The sequence below is a fragment of the Ruditapes philippinarum genome, unplaced genomic scaffold (genome assembly GCF_026571515.1).
Source record: "Ruditapes philippinarum isolate M1 unplaced genomic scaffold, ASM2657151v2 ctg6315_1_1_1_1, whole genome shotgun sequence".
Classification (NCBI taxonomy): domain Eukaryota; kingdom Metazoa; phylum Mollusca; class Bivalvia; order Venerida; family Veneridae; genus Ruditapes; species Ruditapes philippinarum.
In genome coordinates, this window is record NW_026854605.1 from 15,001 (window position 1) to 31,199 (window position 16,199).

Genomic DNA, 16,199 nt, shown 5'->3' on the forward strand with positions numbered 1-16,199 from the left:
AAATGCTTTTCGTCCTCAATTTCTTGTAAATCACTGAAGGTACAAAGTCGCTGTTCGGGGTTTTCACCAATACATGTATGTGTATGGACTATACTGCAATGCTTTAAACTTGAGTTATTAATTGAAAATATTTAGTTTTATAAGACTTGGAATATGAGTGTCTTTAGAATATTAATCAAGATATGTAACGATAAAATGTATATCTATTTCATAACAGAGAAAAGTAACGATGGTAACACTGCAATACAGACAGAAGTGGAAAAGTATCAAACTCGCAAGAAGGGTAAGTAAATATTTCTACATTTCTTTATCAATCAAGCCAAGGGTAAGTAAGACAGAACAGCAAGTGAATATTGGTGTACTTTTAAATCAATTGAATTATGTTGTGTTATGTTTGTTCCTCGAGTGCTTGAGTTAGAATCAACCAACTTTACAGGAAAAATGATCAAGACCACTGTGTAGCTATGCACCTGGGGTTTTGCATGTGGATTATTCTTTTCAGTTTTGTTAGTCTAAACTTAACTAAAAACATATTTGAACTGTAGGTCTGAAAGTTTACAAGAAAGTTGGTCAGCAATGTTCTTTTGCACCTAGGGGTTTGCTTCTGGATTTATTCAGCATTTGTAAAGTACTTGCTCTTGACTTAGTAAAAGGTTTTAAGTTTTCAACTTGTGGCACATGTAGCCCAAAAAATATTTGACCTAAAGTCATAAGATTGACAAAACAGTAGAGTGTGGGGCATCCGTGTCCTGGACACATTTCTAGTTCTCTTTTGTAGCTTAAAGAACAATCAGAGAAAACAAAAGAGTAGCCACTTAAATATGAAACTTTGAGGACGTCCGTCCGTTCACATTTAGCTTGTCTGGCTTTCATAGGTCAAACTACTGGTGGGATTTCAACCAAACTTTATAGGAGTGACCAGTCCTTAGACTAGTTGTGCCACCACCGACACGTTACTCTTCGCTGCACAAAGTCGCTGCTAGAGCTAAAAGTAGAAAAATCTTGTCCGGCCTACACAGGTTAAACGACTGAAGGAATTTCAACCAAACTTTACAGGAGTGATCTATACCATCTGTAGTTGTGTACACCACCAGCACGTTCCACTTTGCTGCACAAAATGGCCGCAAGAGCTAAAAATAGAAAAATCTTGTCAGGCTTTCACAGGTCAAACAATTGGTGGGATTTCAACCGAACTTTACAGGGGTTACCAGTCCCTAGACTAGTTGTGCACACCACCGACACGTTAAGCTTCGCTGCACAAAATTGCCGCCAGATATGAAAAAAGAAAAATCTTGTCTGGCCTTCACAGGTCAAACTACTGGTGGGATTTCAACCAAACTTTACAGGAGTGATCAGTACCAACCCTAGTTGTGCACACCAATGGGATGTTCTGCCTCATGCACAAACTGGCCGCCAAATCTAAAGAAAGAAAACAAGTTGTCCGGCTTTCACAGGTCAAGCTACTGGCAAGATTTCAATCAAAATTCACAAAGGTGATCATTACCATCTGTAGTTGTGCATATCGCTGGCACGTTCTGCAACACTACATTAAATGGCAGTCAGAGCTATGAATAGAAATATCTTGTCATGCTTTCACAAGTCAAGCTGCTGGTGGGATTTAATGAGACTTCACATGAGTGATCATACATAGTTTTCGAAGACATATGTTTTTTGTGACATTGGTCTTATTGTCAGTATTCCTTATTGAAATAGTACAAATATAATCTGCCATTTATGTCCAATGTCTTTTTGAACTTGCATTTCAGTTCTTTTCAGATGAGCGACTTAACATGTAAAATGCACATTAGATTTACACTCAAATTTTGCTCAAAATTGTGCAGTTGTCCAAAAAGTCAGTAGTGTAAAATTGTTTCAAATGAAATTGTGGGCATTGTTGCATGGGAGTTACTACCACAAACAGACATGTAATTTATTGATGAGGGCTGTTAAAAGACTATTGTTCTGTTTCTTTAAATGATTGAAAGACCTTGGGTCAAAAACTAGGTCACACAGCCAAGTATGTATAAGCCTTGTTAACTATCTATTGGCTATTGTTTTGATCCAACTATCCTGACAGATTGTTTTGGTGATTTCTAGGCCAATTTTTAGCTCGACTTTTCTATGAAAAGGGGAGCTATCCTACTCGCCCCGGCGTCGGCGTCGGCGTTAGCGTTGGCGTCACACCTTGGTTAAGTTTTTCGTACCACCCCACTTTATTTCAGAAGTATTACAAGTATGGCTTTGAAACTTACCATACTTGTTCACCATCATAACCTCCATCTACAGACAAGAGTACATAACTCTGTCAAGGTTTTTGACAGAATTATGGCCCTTTTTTGACTTAGAAAGTGTATTGAGCTTGGTTAAGTTTTTTGTACCACCTCACTTTATTTCAAAACCATTGGAGGTATTGCTTTGAAACTGACCATACTTGTTTACCATCACGACCTTCATCAACAGACAAGAGACATAACTCTGTCAAGGTTTTTGACAGAATTATGCCCCTTTTTGACTTAGAAAATACATTGAATATGGGTAAAATCCACTTATTGCCTTAACCCTTTGAGATATTGCTTTGAAACTTTTAATGCTATTTCACATCATTACCCCCATCTGTACGCAAGAGAAGGTAACTCTGTCAAGGATTTGTTTTAAAAATTAAGGCCTTTTATCGACTTAGAATCTTGGTTAAGTTTTTAGTACCAGTCCACTTTTTGACTGAACTGTTTGAGATATTAATTTGAAAGTTGGAATACTTGTTTACCATCATGGTCCCAAAACATGGGCAGGAGAAGGTAATTCTGTTAAGGATTTTATTTGAATTATGGCCCTTTTTGACTTAGAAACTCAGTTAAGATTTTCATTCTTGTCCACTTGTTGACTTAACCATTTGAGATATTACTTTGGAAGTTGGAGTTCTTATGTGCCATCATGAGACCTATCTGTAAGCAAGAGAAGATAACTCTGTGAAAATGTTTCTTGATTTGTACTTAGAAATTCCTAGTTAAAGTCTTGTGTGCCCTTAACTGTCAAAGTTTTGTTTTATAGGCAAGCACTAAAAAAGTCGAGCGCGCTGTCCTTCTGACAGCTCTTGTTATATTGGTCATCTGGGGTCAAAAACTAGGTCACACAGCACAAGTATGGAAAAACCTTGTTAACAATAAAATGGTATTGGGCCTCCATAGTCAGATGAGAGATATAAGGGCCATCATAGCCCTTTTGATCTTTTTGTGGAAAAATCAATAGAAATTACTTAATTTATTGACTATTTATTTCCTATTGTTATTTTCGCTCCTTGATAACGATTGTTATACAAGAATTACATGTATTGTTGTTCTTCGTTTTGTTAATGCAATTAAATGCAAGATAATAAGAGAAAAATACAAAACAAAATTACAAATCTACATTACAGATAGAAAGAATAATATCTCTTTTAGCTCGTCAGCACACCGCCGTCCTTGCCAGTGTTTATTCTAGGATTAAAAAAACAAGTGATAATTGATCCTTTTCCTTCTTTTCTTTGTAAAATTTGTCCCCTGCGGCGGCATTCTAAAAATATGAGTGAATACCCCCCATCCCCCCTCCTAGAATAGACACTGCCTTGCTTCCCAAAATTGAAAAAAAACGTCTGTAAGGCCATATTGCTGTGGAATATCAGTAGATTTATACTGTGCAATCTCTACAGAGTGGACCTCTGTGTGCAGCTACCTCTTTACTACAACAGTCTCACATTTTTGCAAGTCAAGACTTCACAATTTACCTGGCCACTCTGCATGGTACAACACTTTTCAGCAACTACCAAAATCTTTGTCTCCCTGGGGTGTTGCTCTGCAGATGTTGTAGCATTTTCTTATACTCTCATATTTCTTCATATACTTTCTACATAAACTTGTATTAAAGTTTTTATGTTACAATTATTCTTCAGAAAATAAGGCAGGATAGACAAAAGAAAGGAAACATTTTTCAGAGTTTTTTTGAGAGGAGACGTTATCACCGGATGAAAACAAATAAGATTTAACGCTATACATGTGGCTTTCCAGAATTAAGATACAGTCAAACCTTTGTTAGAGACAACCTCTGATTTTAAGACCACCTTGTAGATAAAGACAACTTTTTGACAAACCTTCATGGAACAAAATACATTTTGAATAAATACCACTTGTTTATAAAGGCCATGCATGTTCTCTCTTTGGATTGCCTTTTTTCACCAGTTTGATCGAACTGTGATGAGCTCAACTTTTTTGAGGTGGCTCAGAGTAAGCTTTTAGGATCATTGAATGTCCCACATTTTGTTTGTTAACACTCTAGTGGTCACATTTTTGCCTCAATAATCATCAAACTTGGTAAGGATGCTTGTTTAAGTAACTGCTCAGGTAAGTTCAAACATGGGTCATCTGGGATGAAAATTTCAGTCACAGGAGCTAAAATTAGAAAACTCATGTTAAAAGGAGACACAGGCTAAATTTTCATTTCTTTGTTTTGATTTTTAGCTCGACTTTTTTAGCTCACCTGTCACAAAGTGACAGGGTGAGCTTTTGTGATCGCTTTTCGTCCGGCGTCTGTCCGGCGTCCGTCCGTAAACTTTTGCTTTAAATCACATCTCCTCATAAACCACTGAGCCAATTTCATCCAAACTTCACAGGAATGTTCCTTTGGTGGTCACCTTTAAAAATTGTTCAAAGAATTTAATTCCATGCAGAACTCTGGTTGCCATAGCAACCTAAAGAAAAATCTTTAATTATCTTTAAACAACCCTAAGAGCTAGAGCTTAGATATTTGGCATGAAACATCTTCTAGTGAGTGTCTACCAAGTTTGTTCAAATAAAAGCCCTGGGGTCAAAATTGGCCCCGCCCCAGGGGGTCATTGATTTTCCCTATATGCATATAGTAAAAACTTAAAAAACTTCTTTTAAAGAACCCAAAGAGCTAGAGCTAAGATATTTGGCATGAAACATCTTCTAGTGAGTGTCTACCAAGTTTGTTCAAATAAAAGCCCTGGGGTCAAAATTAGCCCCGCCCCAGGGGGTCATTGATTTCCCCTATATGCATATAGTAAAAACTTAAAAAATCTTCTTTTAAAGAACCCAAAGAGCTAGAGCTAAGATATTTGGCATGAAACATCTTCTAGTGAGTGTCTACCAAGTTTGTTCAAATAAAAGGCCTGGTGTCAAAATTGGCCCCGCCCCAGGGGGTCATTGATTTTCCCTATATGCATATAGTAAAAACTTAAACAAACTTCTTTTAAAGAACCCAAAGAGCTAGAGCTAAGATATTGAGCATGAAACATGTTCTAATGGGTGTCTACCAAATTTGTTCAAATAAAAGCCCTGGGGTTAAAATTGGCCCCGCCCCGGGGGTCATTGATTTTCCTTATATGTGTATAGCAAAAACTTAAAAATCTTCTTTGAAAAAACCCATATAGCTAGAGTTTAGATATTAAGCATGAAACATCTTCTAATCAGTGTCTACAAAGTTTGTTCAAATAAAAGCCCCAGGGTCAAAATTGGCCCTGCCCCGGGGGTCATTGATTTTCCTTTTTTTGTGTATTATAAGCAAAAACTTAAAAATCTTCTTTGAAAAACCCAAATAGCTAGAGTTTAGATATTAAGCATGAAACATCTTGTAGTAAATATCTACAAAGTTTGTTCAAATAAAAGCCCGGGGGTCAAAACTGGCCCTGCCACATGGGTGTCATTGTTTTTAACTATATGTGTATAGTAAAAACTTTAAAAAATCTTCTTTTAAAAAACCCAATGAGCTTATCTTCTTATGGGTGTCTACCAAGTCTGTCCAAATAAACAAATAAAAGCCCTTGGGTAAAAATTGGCCCGGGGGGAGCTATATACAGGTGAGCGACCTCAGGGCCATTATGGCCCTCTTGTTTTTAGTATTGTTATAGTCCTGGCGGTGTTGCTGTTTGCAAACTTGTACCTGGATCATAACTTTTTCAGTTCTTAATTTATTGTCTTCATACTTGGCCACAACAACCCTTGGGACAAGACCTGTCAGTAGACCACCCTTACCTTGACCTTCATCCATATATGACCTTGACTTTCAAGGTCAAATGTCCAAATTTTGCTTGTTCTTGCTATTATTTGCTGTCACTTTGTTATTTTTGAATGAATTGTCTCCAAACTTGAACATAATAATCTTCACTCATAAATGACCTTGACTTTGAAGGACAAGTTATTGAAATTGTCATTTTTAGGCTATTATTTGCTTTTACTTTGTTATTTTTGAATTGATTGTCTTCAAACTTGAACATAATAATCTTCAAGGATAACCCTTAAAATAACCAGACAGACCTTGACCTTCACTTATAAATGAACTTGACTTTGGAGGTCAAATTATTGAAATTTTCATTTTTTGGCTGTAATTGGCTATAACTTTGATATTATTTAATGGGTCAACTTCATATTAATATAACAGAACATTCTTAAGGACAAGACCTTTATGTTTATTAAACTCAAATTGACTTGAGCTCTTTAATGCGTATGTACAAAATATATAGACAAAATAGAGTAAATAAGAATCCCTAAAGAAAGCCCAACACGGCAAAATAGAAAATGTTGCAGGTTCGGTTTGATTGGGCCTGTTCATTGGACGGTAGTGTCAAGTGCAAACTACCATCCACGCCCCCTAGCACCGGCTTAAGCAGAATTCACCATTAAACATGAACCTGTATCATTTGGAATTTTGAAACATCCGCAGATGTGTTCATATGGCGGTTATCATGGAACCTTCAATGTGACATGTAGATGCCATTCCATGAAAAGCGCATAATGGTCCCCAAGTAAAAAATGCGTAGCCTATCGGGTGGTGCTCTGCAGATGTTGTAGCATTTTTCTTATACTCTCATATTTCTTCATATACTCCTTTCTACATATGCATGTATTTTCTGAACTTCTTATTATTTTTTTGTTTTGAATAAACAAATACATGTATGTGATTGTCATACAGGCTGATATGTCCAGATAATGAAAATATTGTAAAGCCCTTGATTTTTTTTCTCTCATTTTATAAACTATCTTTAATTTAGTATGTCATGTATATTTGGTCCAAATTTCTTTAAGACACCGCCGACAAAATAAGTCTCCCTGCTAAGACATTTACATTATAGCCCCCAAACTGTAACCAAACAAAAAAATGCCAGGCATGTCTGAGTCAAAAGTAACTCCTGTTTTTAGCTCACCTGTCACAAAGTAACAGGGTGAGCTTTTGTGATCGCTTTTCGTCCGGCGTCCTTCCGTAAACTTTTACTTTAAATGACATCTCCTCATAAACCACTAAGCCAATTTCATCCAAACTTCACAGGAATGTTCCTTTGGTGGTCACCTTTAAAAATTGTTCAAAGAATTTAATTCCATGCAGAACTCTGGTTGCCATGGCAACCTAAAGAAAAAACTTTAAATATCTTCTTGTAAAAAAACATAAGAGCTAGAGCTTAGATATTTGGCATGAAACATCTTCTAGTGAGTGTCTACCAAGTTTGTTCAAATAAAGCCCTGGGGTCAAAATTGGCCCCGCCCCAGGGGGTCATTGATTTTCCCTATATGCATATAGTAAAAACTTAAAAACCTTCTTTTAAGGAACCCAAAGAGCTAGAGCTTAGATATTTAGCATGAAACATGTTCTAATGGGTGTCTACCAAGTTTGTTCAAATAAAGGCCCTGGGGTCAAAATTGGCCCCGCCCCGGGGGGTCATTGATTTTCCCTATATGCATATAGTAAAAACTTAAAAAATCTTCTTTTAAAGAACTCAAAGAGCTATGGCTAAGATATTGAGCATCAAACATGTTCTAATAGGTGTCTACCAAGTTTGTTCAAATAAAAGCCCTGGGGTCAAAATTGGCCCCGCCCCAGCGGGTCATTGATTTTCCCTATATGCATATAGTAAAAACTTAAAAAATCTTCTTTTAAAGAACCAAAAGAGTTAGAGCTTAGATATTTAGCATGAAACATGTTCTAATAAGTGTCTACCAAGTTTGTTCAAATAAAAGCCCTGGGGTCAAAATTGGCCCCGCCCCAGGGGGTCATTGATTTTCCCGATATGCATATAGTAAAAACTTACAAAATCTTTTTTTAAAGAACTCAAAGAGCTAGAGCTGAGATATTTAGCATGAAACTTGTTCTAATGGGTGTCTACCAAGTTTGTTCAAATAAAAGCCCTAGGGTCAAAATTGGCATCGCCCCGGGGGTCATTGATTTTCCTTATATGTGTATAGCAAAAACTTAAAAAATCTTTGAAAAAACCCAAATAGCTACAGTTAAGATATTAAGCATGAAACATCTTTTAGTGAGTGTCTACAAAGTTTGTTCAAATAAAAGACCTGGGGTTAAAATTGGCCCCGCCCCGGGGGTCATTGATTTTCTTTATATGTGTATAGCAAAAACTTAAAATCTTCTTTGAAAAAACCCAAATAGCTAGAGTTTAGATATTAAGCATGAAACATCTTCTAGTAAGTGTCTACAAAGTTTGTTCAAATAAAAGCCCTGGGGTCAAAACTGGCCCGGCCCCAGGGGTGTCATTGTTTTTAACTATATGTGTATAGTAAAAACTTTAAAAAAATCTTCTTTTAAAAAGCCCAATGAGCTAGAGCTTAGATGTTTAGCATGAAACATCTTCTTATGGGTGTCTACCAAGTTTGTGCAAATAAAAGCCCTTGGGTTAAATTGGCCCTGCAACGTTGGGGGGTGGGGGTTGGGGGCCTATATACAGGTGAGCGACCTCAAAAATTCACAGTGCAGCAAATTCGCAATTTATATGTGCATAAACAAAAACTTTGGGTTTCTTTTGTTATTTTTTGTTGTTGTTTTTTTAGCTCACCTAAGCTTGCTCAGGGTGAGCTATAAGGATCGGTGAATGTCCGTCGTCCGTCGTACGTCCACAATTGCTTGTGAACACACTAGTGGTCACACTTATGTCTCAATCATCATCAAACTTTGTCAGGATGCTTGTTTAGTCAATTGCTCGGATGAGTTCGAAACTGGGTCATTTCGGATGGAAAACTAGGTCAAAGGAGCTAAAAATAGAAAAACCTTGTGAACACTCTAGTGGTCACATTTTTGACCCAATCATCATCAATCTTTGTCAGAATGCTTGTTTAGATTATTGCTTGAATGAGTCCGAACATGGGTCATCTCCGATGAAAATCTAGGTCACAGGAGAAATAAATAGAAAAACCTTATGAACACTCTAGTGGTCACATTTTTGAACCAATCATCATCAAACTTGGTCAGAATGTTTGTCTAGTCAATTGCTTGGATGAGTTCGAACATGGGTCATCTCTGATGAAAAACTAGGTCACAGGAGCTAAAAATAGAAAAACCTTGTGAACACTCTAGTGGTCACATTTTTGACCCAATCATCATCAAACTTTGTCAGGATGCTTGTTTAGATAATTGCGCAGATGAGTTCGAATATGGGTCATCTCTGATGAAAAACTAGGTCACAGGAGCTATAAATAGAAAAACCTTGTGAACACTCTAGTGGTCACATTTTTTACCCAATCATCATCAAACTTTGTCAGGATGCTTGTTTAGATAATTGCTTTGATGAGTTTGCACATGGTTTATCTCCGATGAAAAACTAGGTCACAGGAGCTATAAATAAAAAAATCTTGTGAACACTCTAGTGGTCACATTTTTGACCGAATTATTAAGATACCTTGTCAGGATGCTTGTTTAGTCAATTGTTTGGATGAGTTCGAACATGGGTCATCTCGGGTGGAAAACTAGGTCACAGGAGCTAAAAAAAGAAAAACCTTGCGAACAGTCTAGTGGTCACATTTTTGACCCAATCATCATCAAACTTTGTCAGAATGCTTGTCAAGTCCATGCTTGGATAAGTTTGAACATGATTTATCTCGGATGGAAAACTAGGTCACAGGAGCTAAAAATAGAAAAACCTTGTGAACACTCTAGTGTCACATTTTTGACTCAGTTATCATCAAACTTGGTCAGGATGCTTGTCTAGGTAATTGCTCGAATGTCAAGCTCGAATATGGGTCACCTGGGGTCAAAAACTAGGTCACACTGCTCAAATATGGATAATTCTTGTTAACACTAGTGGTCACATTTTTGACACACCTGTCATGAAACTTGGTCAGAATGCTTGTCTAGATAATTGTTCGGATGAGTTTGACAGGTCAGGTGAGCGATCTAGGGCCATTTTGGCCCTCTTGTTTAGATTATACATTAATGTTATCAATTACATTTCTTCTGTTATGATTAAATAAATGAAGATAGAAAATGTTAAGTAACATACATACAATATATACCGATAAATATACTTTGTTACTTGAAAACGAAAAGTCTAACCGTTTGTTGTATGGTTTGGTTATGTTACACACTCATTTAAACATCATACATGTACATGTTCATATGAGTTTGTTACACATATAAATATCTTATAACATATTTAATATCTTATAACATATTTATTCTATCTGTGTCATATACGAATTGTTTTTAAAATTATACAACATTGAAGTTAGTAAGCGCTTGGATATTCTCAGTACTTCTGTCACTGAACATTATTTTTCTACTCGTTTTTCAGAACTACAAGGCGACCTTATTATATTCTACAGAAAAAGGTGTAGTTCAATACCTCTCTCACCGCTTCTTGAAGAAATAAAGACACCTCTGGCTGGGTTCTACGTGATGCCAGATATGGTCACCGTAAAACAGAAGTCCCTCACTTGTCATGAAGAGGAGAGAACACCGATCAAATCTTTAAGAGACCTGTTTTCAACTGGGAGTGGAGATCAGCACGAAATTTATCTATCTGCTGATGTAGGCTTTGGAAAAACTGCTTTCTCAAAATATCTTGCAATCATGTGGTGTCAAGCTCATTGTCGTGATGAAAACTACACCTGTTTTAAGAACAGCGAGTTGAAAGCGTTAGTTGACTTTGAGTTCGTATTTTTGGTTTTCTTAAGAGACTGTACCTCTGTTTGTAACATTGACGATATGATTGAACAGCAAATTACTAATAAACTCCCTTCTTCTGCAACACTATATGAAGTTTTAGGTAGAGAAAAATGCTTGATTATATTGGACGGTCTTGATGAATGGACTCACCCTGTAAATAGTTGTTGCGAACTATCAGAAAAAATCCCACATCGGTACGGACGTGATAATTGTGTTATCCTAACGACAACCCAACCGTGGAAGCTCGGAGTTGCAAATCTCAAAACAAGTCAAATAAACAAAAAAGTAGAATTGGTTCAATTAAGTGCAGATTCCATGCGGCAACTAGAAGAAAATGCTATTAGAAAAATGACAGGTGCTCATAACGATAGAGTACTGAAGATTAAAACACATGACTTCAATAAAGTGATACATGACCGTCGCCTAGAACACATGCAAGTGATTCCACTCCTCCTCATGTATATAGTTTGCCTATGGTGCAACAACATTCCTATTGGAAATTCAAAACATGAAATTTACACCAATATCATTGAATTTCTATTATCGAGAACGTCAAAGAAAAACCCGGAACTTCAACCATCTCGTGAATTGTCTGCCAGTGAAATTCCAGAATACTTCAAAAGTTATGAATTTTGTAAAAAGTTTTACAGTCTTATAACATCATTAGCGGAACTAGCTTACCAAACATTATTTAACGAAACAAGAGAAAATACACTGGTATTTGATAGAACGGTTGCTGATTTATATCTCAGAGCAGACAACATGAAATTAAGTCTTCTCTCAGGAATACTGTCAGAAAGTAGAAGTAAAACTTTAATCAGAGAAATTATAAAAGTATCGTTTTCTCACAAAACAGTTCAAGAGTTCTTTGCTGCAATATTTATAAGTTCTCAAAATGAGGCTCAGAAAGCTGTTCAAGAAAAATGTAGAAATGTTCAAGACATTCTGGACATGTCAAAAATTAGTGAATTTATAAGTGGAATGAATCCTGACCGGATGTGTGTAATATCAAATGATTTGATGTCTGTGATAAATGAAGCTGAGGAAACGCGGGACTTTAGAACCAGGACAGGTGAAGTGATGATGTACAATAATCCATTGTATAACATACAGGAAATGTTTATGTCGTGTTTACAAGAAATGCCTGAAAGTGAATATATTCATTTATGTTTACAAGATTTCTTCATTGACCGGCACACCATGCACAGTAAGCAGTGTCAACATTTGTTAAAACAAAATAAAACCAACATAAAATCACTATATATATACACCAGCAGTTCTTCCAGCAGTTTACGTGAAATTATAGATTTGTTCTATCTCACAGATCTCGGTCATATACAGACACTTTACTACAGTGGTAAGGAGGAGGAGGCTGAGATAAATCGGATATTGTTTCCTAGTTTACAGTACGTTACTTTGTGGCGTGGTAAATGGACAAATGATAAAGAAAATCTGAGTGAAAATTTGGCGCGATTACAAAACTTACAAAATTTATATATTGCCGACTTCAAGTTATCTCACAAAATACTGGAAACATTTTTCAATTTTATCTCCGGACAAAAATCAATGAAAGAGTTAACATTGGACGGGTTAGACTGTAAAGAACATGGTGACCATGATTGTAAGAGATTGAACTTGGACTTGTCTCAACATTCAACTCTATCAAAGTTACACTTGTGGCATTTACCCGGGAGGCTGCACTTAAATATATCAACACCGTCATTAGTTTATGTTAAGTTGTCGTTCATCAATCTAGATGAAAGTTCAGTGTTACTGTCACGTGACATGTTGAATATTGAACGTGTGGTGTTGGGAGGGATAGAAATGTCTGCAGGAAGTTTACAGAACTTTATTACCGTGCTGGAAAATCTGCCGCAGTCAGTGACAGTAGAGACGCGTGCCATCAAACCGGAAACAGAATATGCACGTTTTAGAGAAAATATTCGAAGATCACAAACTTTTCATGTCATAGCAAACAGTGTCTTGTTTGGGAAACTTGAGTTCAAAACTAGGAAACCAAGTAAGGAATAGACAAGAAATTAATTCAATTAATACATTGTAATGTTAAATGAAACAATTTAAAATAGAAACATAGAATTAAATAAAATGATATATTTAGGGATGGCAACGAATACAAAAATCAATACTCGAGTACTCGGTCATTTTTCCGTTCGAGTACTTGGTTACTCGGATGATTTCCAATGATCTCACAATATCAACACAGTCCGCATGCTACTTTCGTTTTCTATTTAAATTAATAGAATTCGTAACTTAGGACTGCACAGGAGACAAATTAATCAAAATTAATTCAACAACATCATATTTTACAACATTTTAATTAATGCAATAGCGAGTTTAAAACGAGTATGACAGTTCATATATCTTTTTTCATCTTGAAATAATATAAACTGATCGGCGGCAACAAAAGTTTAAAAGGGGTCTAAATACTAGTTCCTCTTATTGTTACATTCATAATATCAATCGGCCCTTTGTTGTTTTCAAAATAGTTACTTCCGCTACAAACTGTTACTGAATATCATAACAGCTGGATGACATAAGCGACACATGTGCGCGTGTCAACCGTTGATCGCCTATCATTTTCGCACCTCTGCAAGGATGTTTTGATTACATTTAACAGGTATTTAATGAAGATAATGCATATCTCCGAAAAATGGACACACCAATTTTTCAAAATGGTAAAAAAATATAAATTATATATTTTTTCCAAGTAATCGAATATCAATTTTGTTAACCGATATTCGGACGTTCGATCGAGTACTCGGTTAACTGGTTACTCGTTGCCATCCCTAGATGTATTGTTAAACATAACTTCATAATTTGAGGACATTTGAAGTAGATGTAATGTACAACTACGTTTCATATATTAATTAAATGAATGATATGAATTAATAAAAACATTAAAGATTAAGAATATTTAAAAAAAAAAAGAAAGATCTTATTGCAGAGATTTTCTCATGTGTTTTGTTTAAGGAATGGAATGATGGATACAAAATGGATTTAGGACATTGAAAATCAAATGTTTAACAGGTGAGAGATTTTACATGCAACACTTTCTTATTTTTTTTAATTTTATTTACAGAAGTTAATTTAATTATAATGCAAAATTTGCTATTTGAAGGAATATATGATCTCACATGAGTTGTCATATAGTAAAAATGTTATGGTCACTTAAGAAAACAAGTGCAATTCTGTGATAGAGTTTAAAACAATAAAGCCTTTTTTTATTTTTACTATCATATAAGGGGCATATAATTAGTGGCAACAGCAGCGCGTTTTTATAGATAAATTTAACCTGTGAAAAATGGTTAGTAGAGTCCTTCAAAATATTCACCATGGACCTCTACACTTTTCTGGCCTCAGAATCAATTCCGAAAAAAGCATTTTTTGAACTGCGAAGATAAGATTTGATGTATACATTTAACCAAAAGTCACAAGGAGAGAGGTCAGGACTATGAGCGGGATAGGAGCAAAACCTCAGTTCTCTGCTTCTGTCAATTAGCTTGAACCAAGGCTGACCGGTGGGCAGGTGCATTATCATGGAGTAATATGATCCTGCGCACCCCAGACCTTGGCTTCATTGTAATGTAGTGATTAACTACAACAGTAATAACATGGTCACGGTAAAATGTTCGAGAGACACACCCTCTCCGACCCTGAGACACAGGCCACTATTCTATAACTGTCAAAAAATTGTGTGTACAAGACTGTTTTAACGCTCCTGCTACATCTGACAAGCACTGCATGATTGCTGTTTTCACCTACCTGCATTTTGTTATTGAGTTATGGTAACTATTGACTTTCCATAGTAACAAACTTCTGTAACCAATGACTTGCATAGAAACAATTGAGTTTAACTTACTGTGAAATCATTTAATTAGTCCCCTACCGGTTTAACCGGAGGGGACTTTAGGTTTACCCTCCGTCTGTCTGTCGGTCCGTCTGTCTGTCAGTCCGTCCACAAAACTGGATCCCCCGATAACGCAAAAAGTACTGAAAATATTTTAATGAAACTTGATATATGGATAGATGGCAGTATGGAGATTATGCACGTCTTTTTTTTTCTTCCTATGTTGAAAATTCTGGTTGCTATGGCAACAAATAGCCTGAAAATATGCTTCTGTCAATTAGCTTGAACCAAGGCTGACCGGTGGGCAGGTGCATTATCATGGAGTAATATGATCCTGCGCACCCCAGACCTTGGCTTCATTGTAATGTAGTGATTAACTACAACAGTAATAACATGGTCACGGTAAAATGTTCGAGAGACACACCCTCTCCGACCCTGAGACACAGGCCACTATTCTATAACTGTCAAAAAATAGTGTGTACAAGACTGTTTTAACGCTCCTGCTACATCTGACAAGCACTGCATGATTGCTGTTTTCACCTACCCGCATTTTGTTATTGAGTTATGGTAACTATTGACTTTCCATAGTAACAAACTTCTGTAACCAATGACTTGCATAGAAACAATTGAGTTTAACTTACTGTGAAATCATTTAATTAGTCCCCTACCGGTTTAACCGGAGGGGACTTTAGGTTTACCCTCCGTCTGTCTGTCGGTCCGTCTGTCTGTCAGTCCGTCCACAAAACTGGATCCCCCGATAACGCAAAAAGTACTGAAAATATTTTAATGAAACTTGATATATGGATAGATGGCAGTATGGAGATTATGCACGTCTTTTTTTTCTTCCTATGTTGAAAATTCTGGTTGCTATGGCAACAAATAGCCTGAAAATATGGCAAATTGAACACATAAATTGGATCCCGAGATAACGCAAAAAGTACTGAAAATATTTTTATGAAACTTGATATATGGATAGATGGCAGTATGGAGATTATGCACGTCTTTTTTTTTCTTCCTCATAATGTTGAAAATTCTGGTTGCTATGGCAACAAATAAATTTTTTTTCAAGATTTCTGATTTAAATTTTTCAGCTTTTTATGCCCCCGCCATGTAATGGCCGGGGCATATAGTGTTACCCTGTTCCATCATTCCGTCCTTTCGTCATTCTATCATTCCCTCATCATCAGTTTCCGTTCATTATCTTAAGAACGGTTGCACTTATTCAACTCAAATTTGACATATGGATATGTCATGAGAAAATACAGGTCAAGTTCGAATTTGGTCATAATTCGATGATTTTTGGCAGAGTTATGCCCCTTTTACTTTGAAAATAATATGAAATTTCAGTTTCCGTTCATTATCTCCCCAACCGTACAACACATTCAACTCAAACTTGACA

The 16,199-nt window shown here is 36.3% G+C and overlaps 1 protein-coding gene across 1 annotated transcript; it reads left to right on the forward strand.

Annotated features, from left to right (window-relative positions):
• Positions 1–195: 195 nt before the first annotated feature.
• Positions 196–13,981, forward strand: LOC132740562 (uncharacterized). Its single transcript, XM_060728483.1, has 3 exons — positions 196–283; positions 10,559–12,952; positions 13,924–13,981. Exons 1-3 carry the CDS (start codon positions 196–198, stop codon positions 13,932–13,934), a joined length of 2,493 nt encoding a protein of 830 aa, XP_060584466.1. The 3' UTR covers positions 13,935–13,981.
• The last annotated feature ends 2,218 nt before the right edge of the window (positions 13,982–16,199 follow it).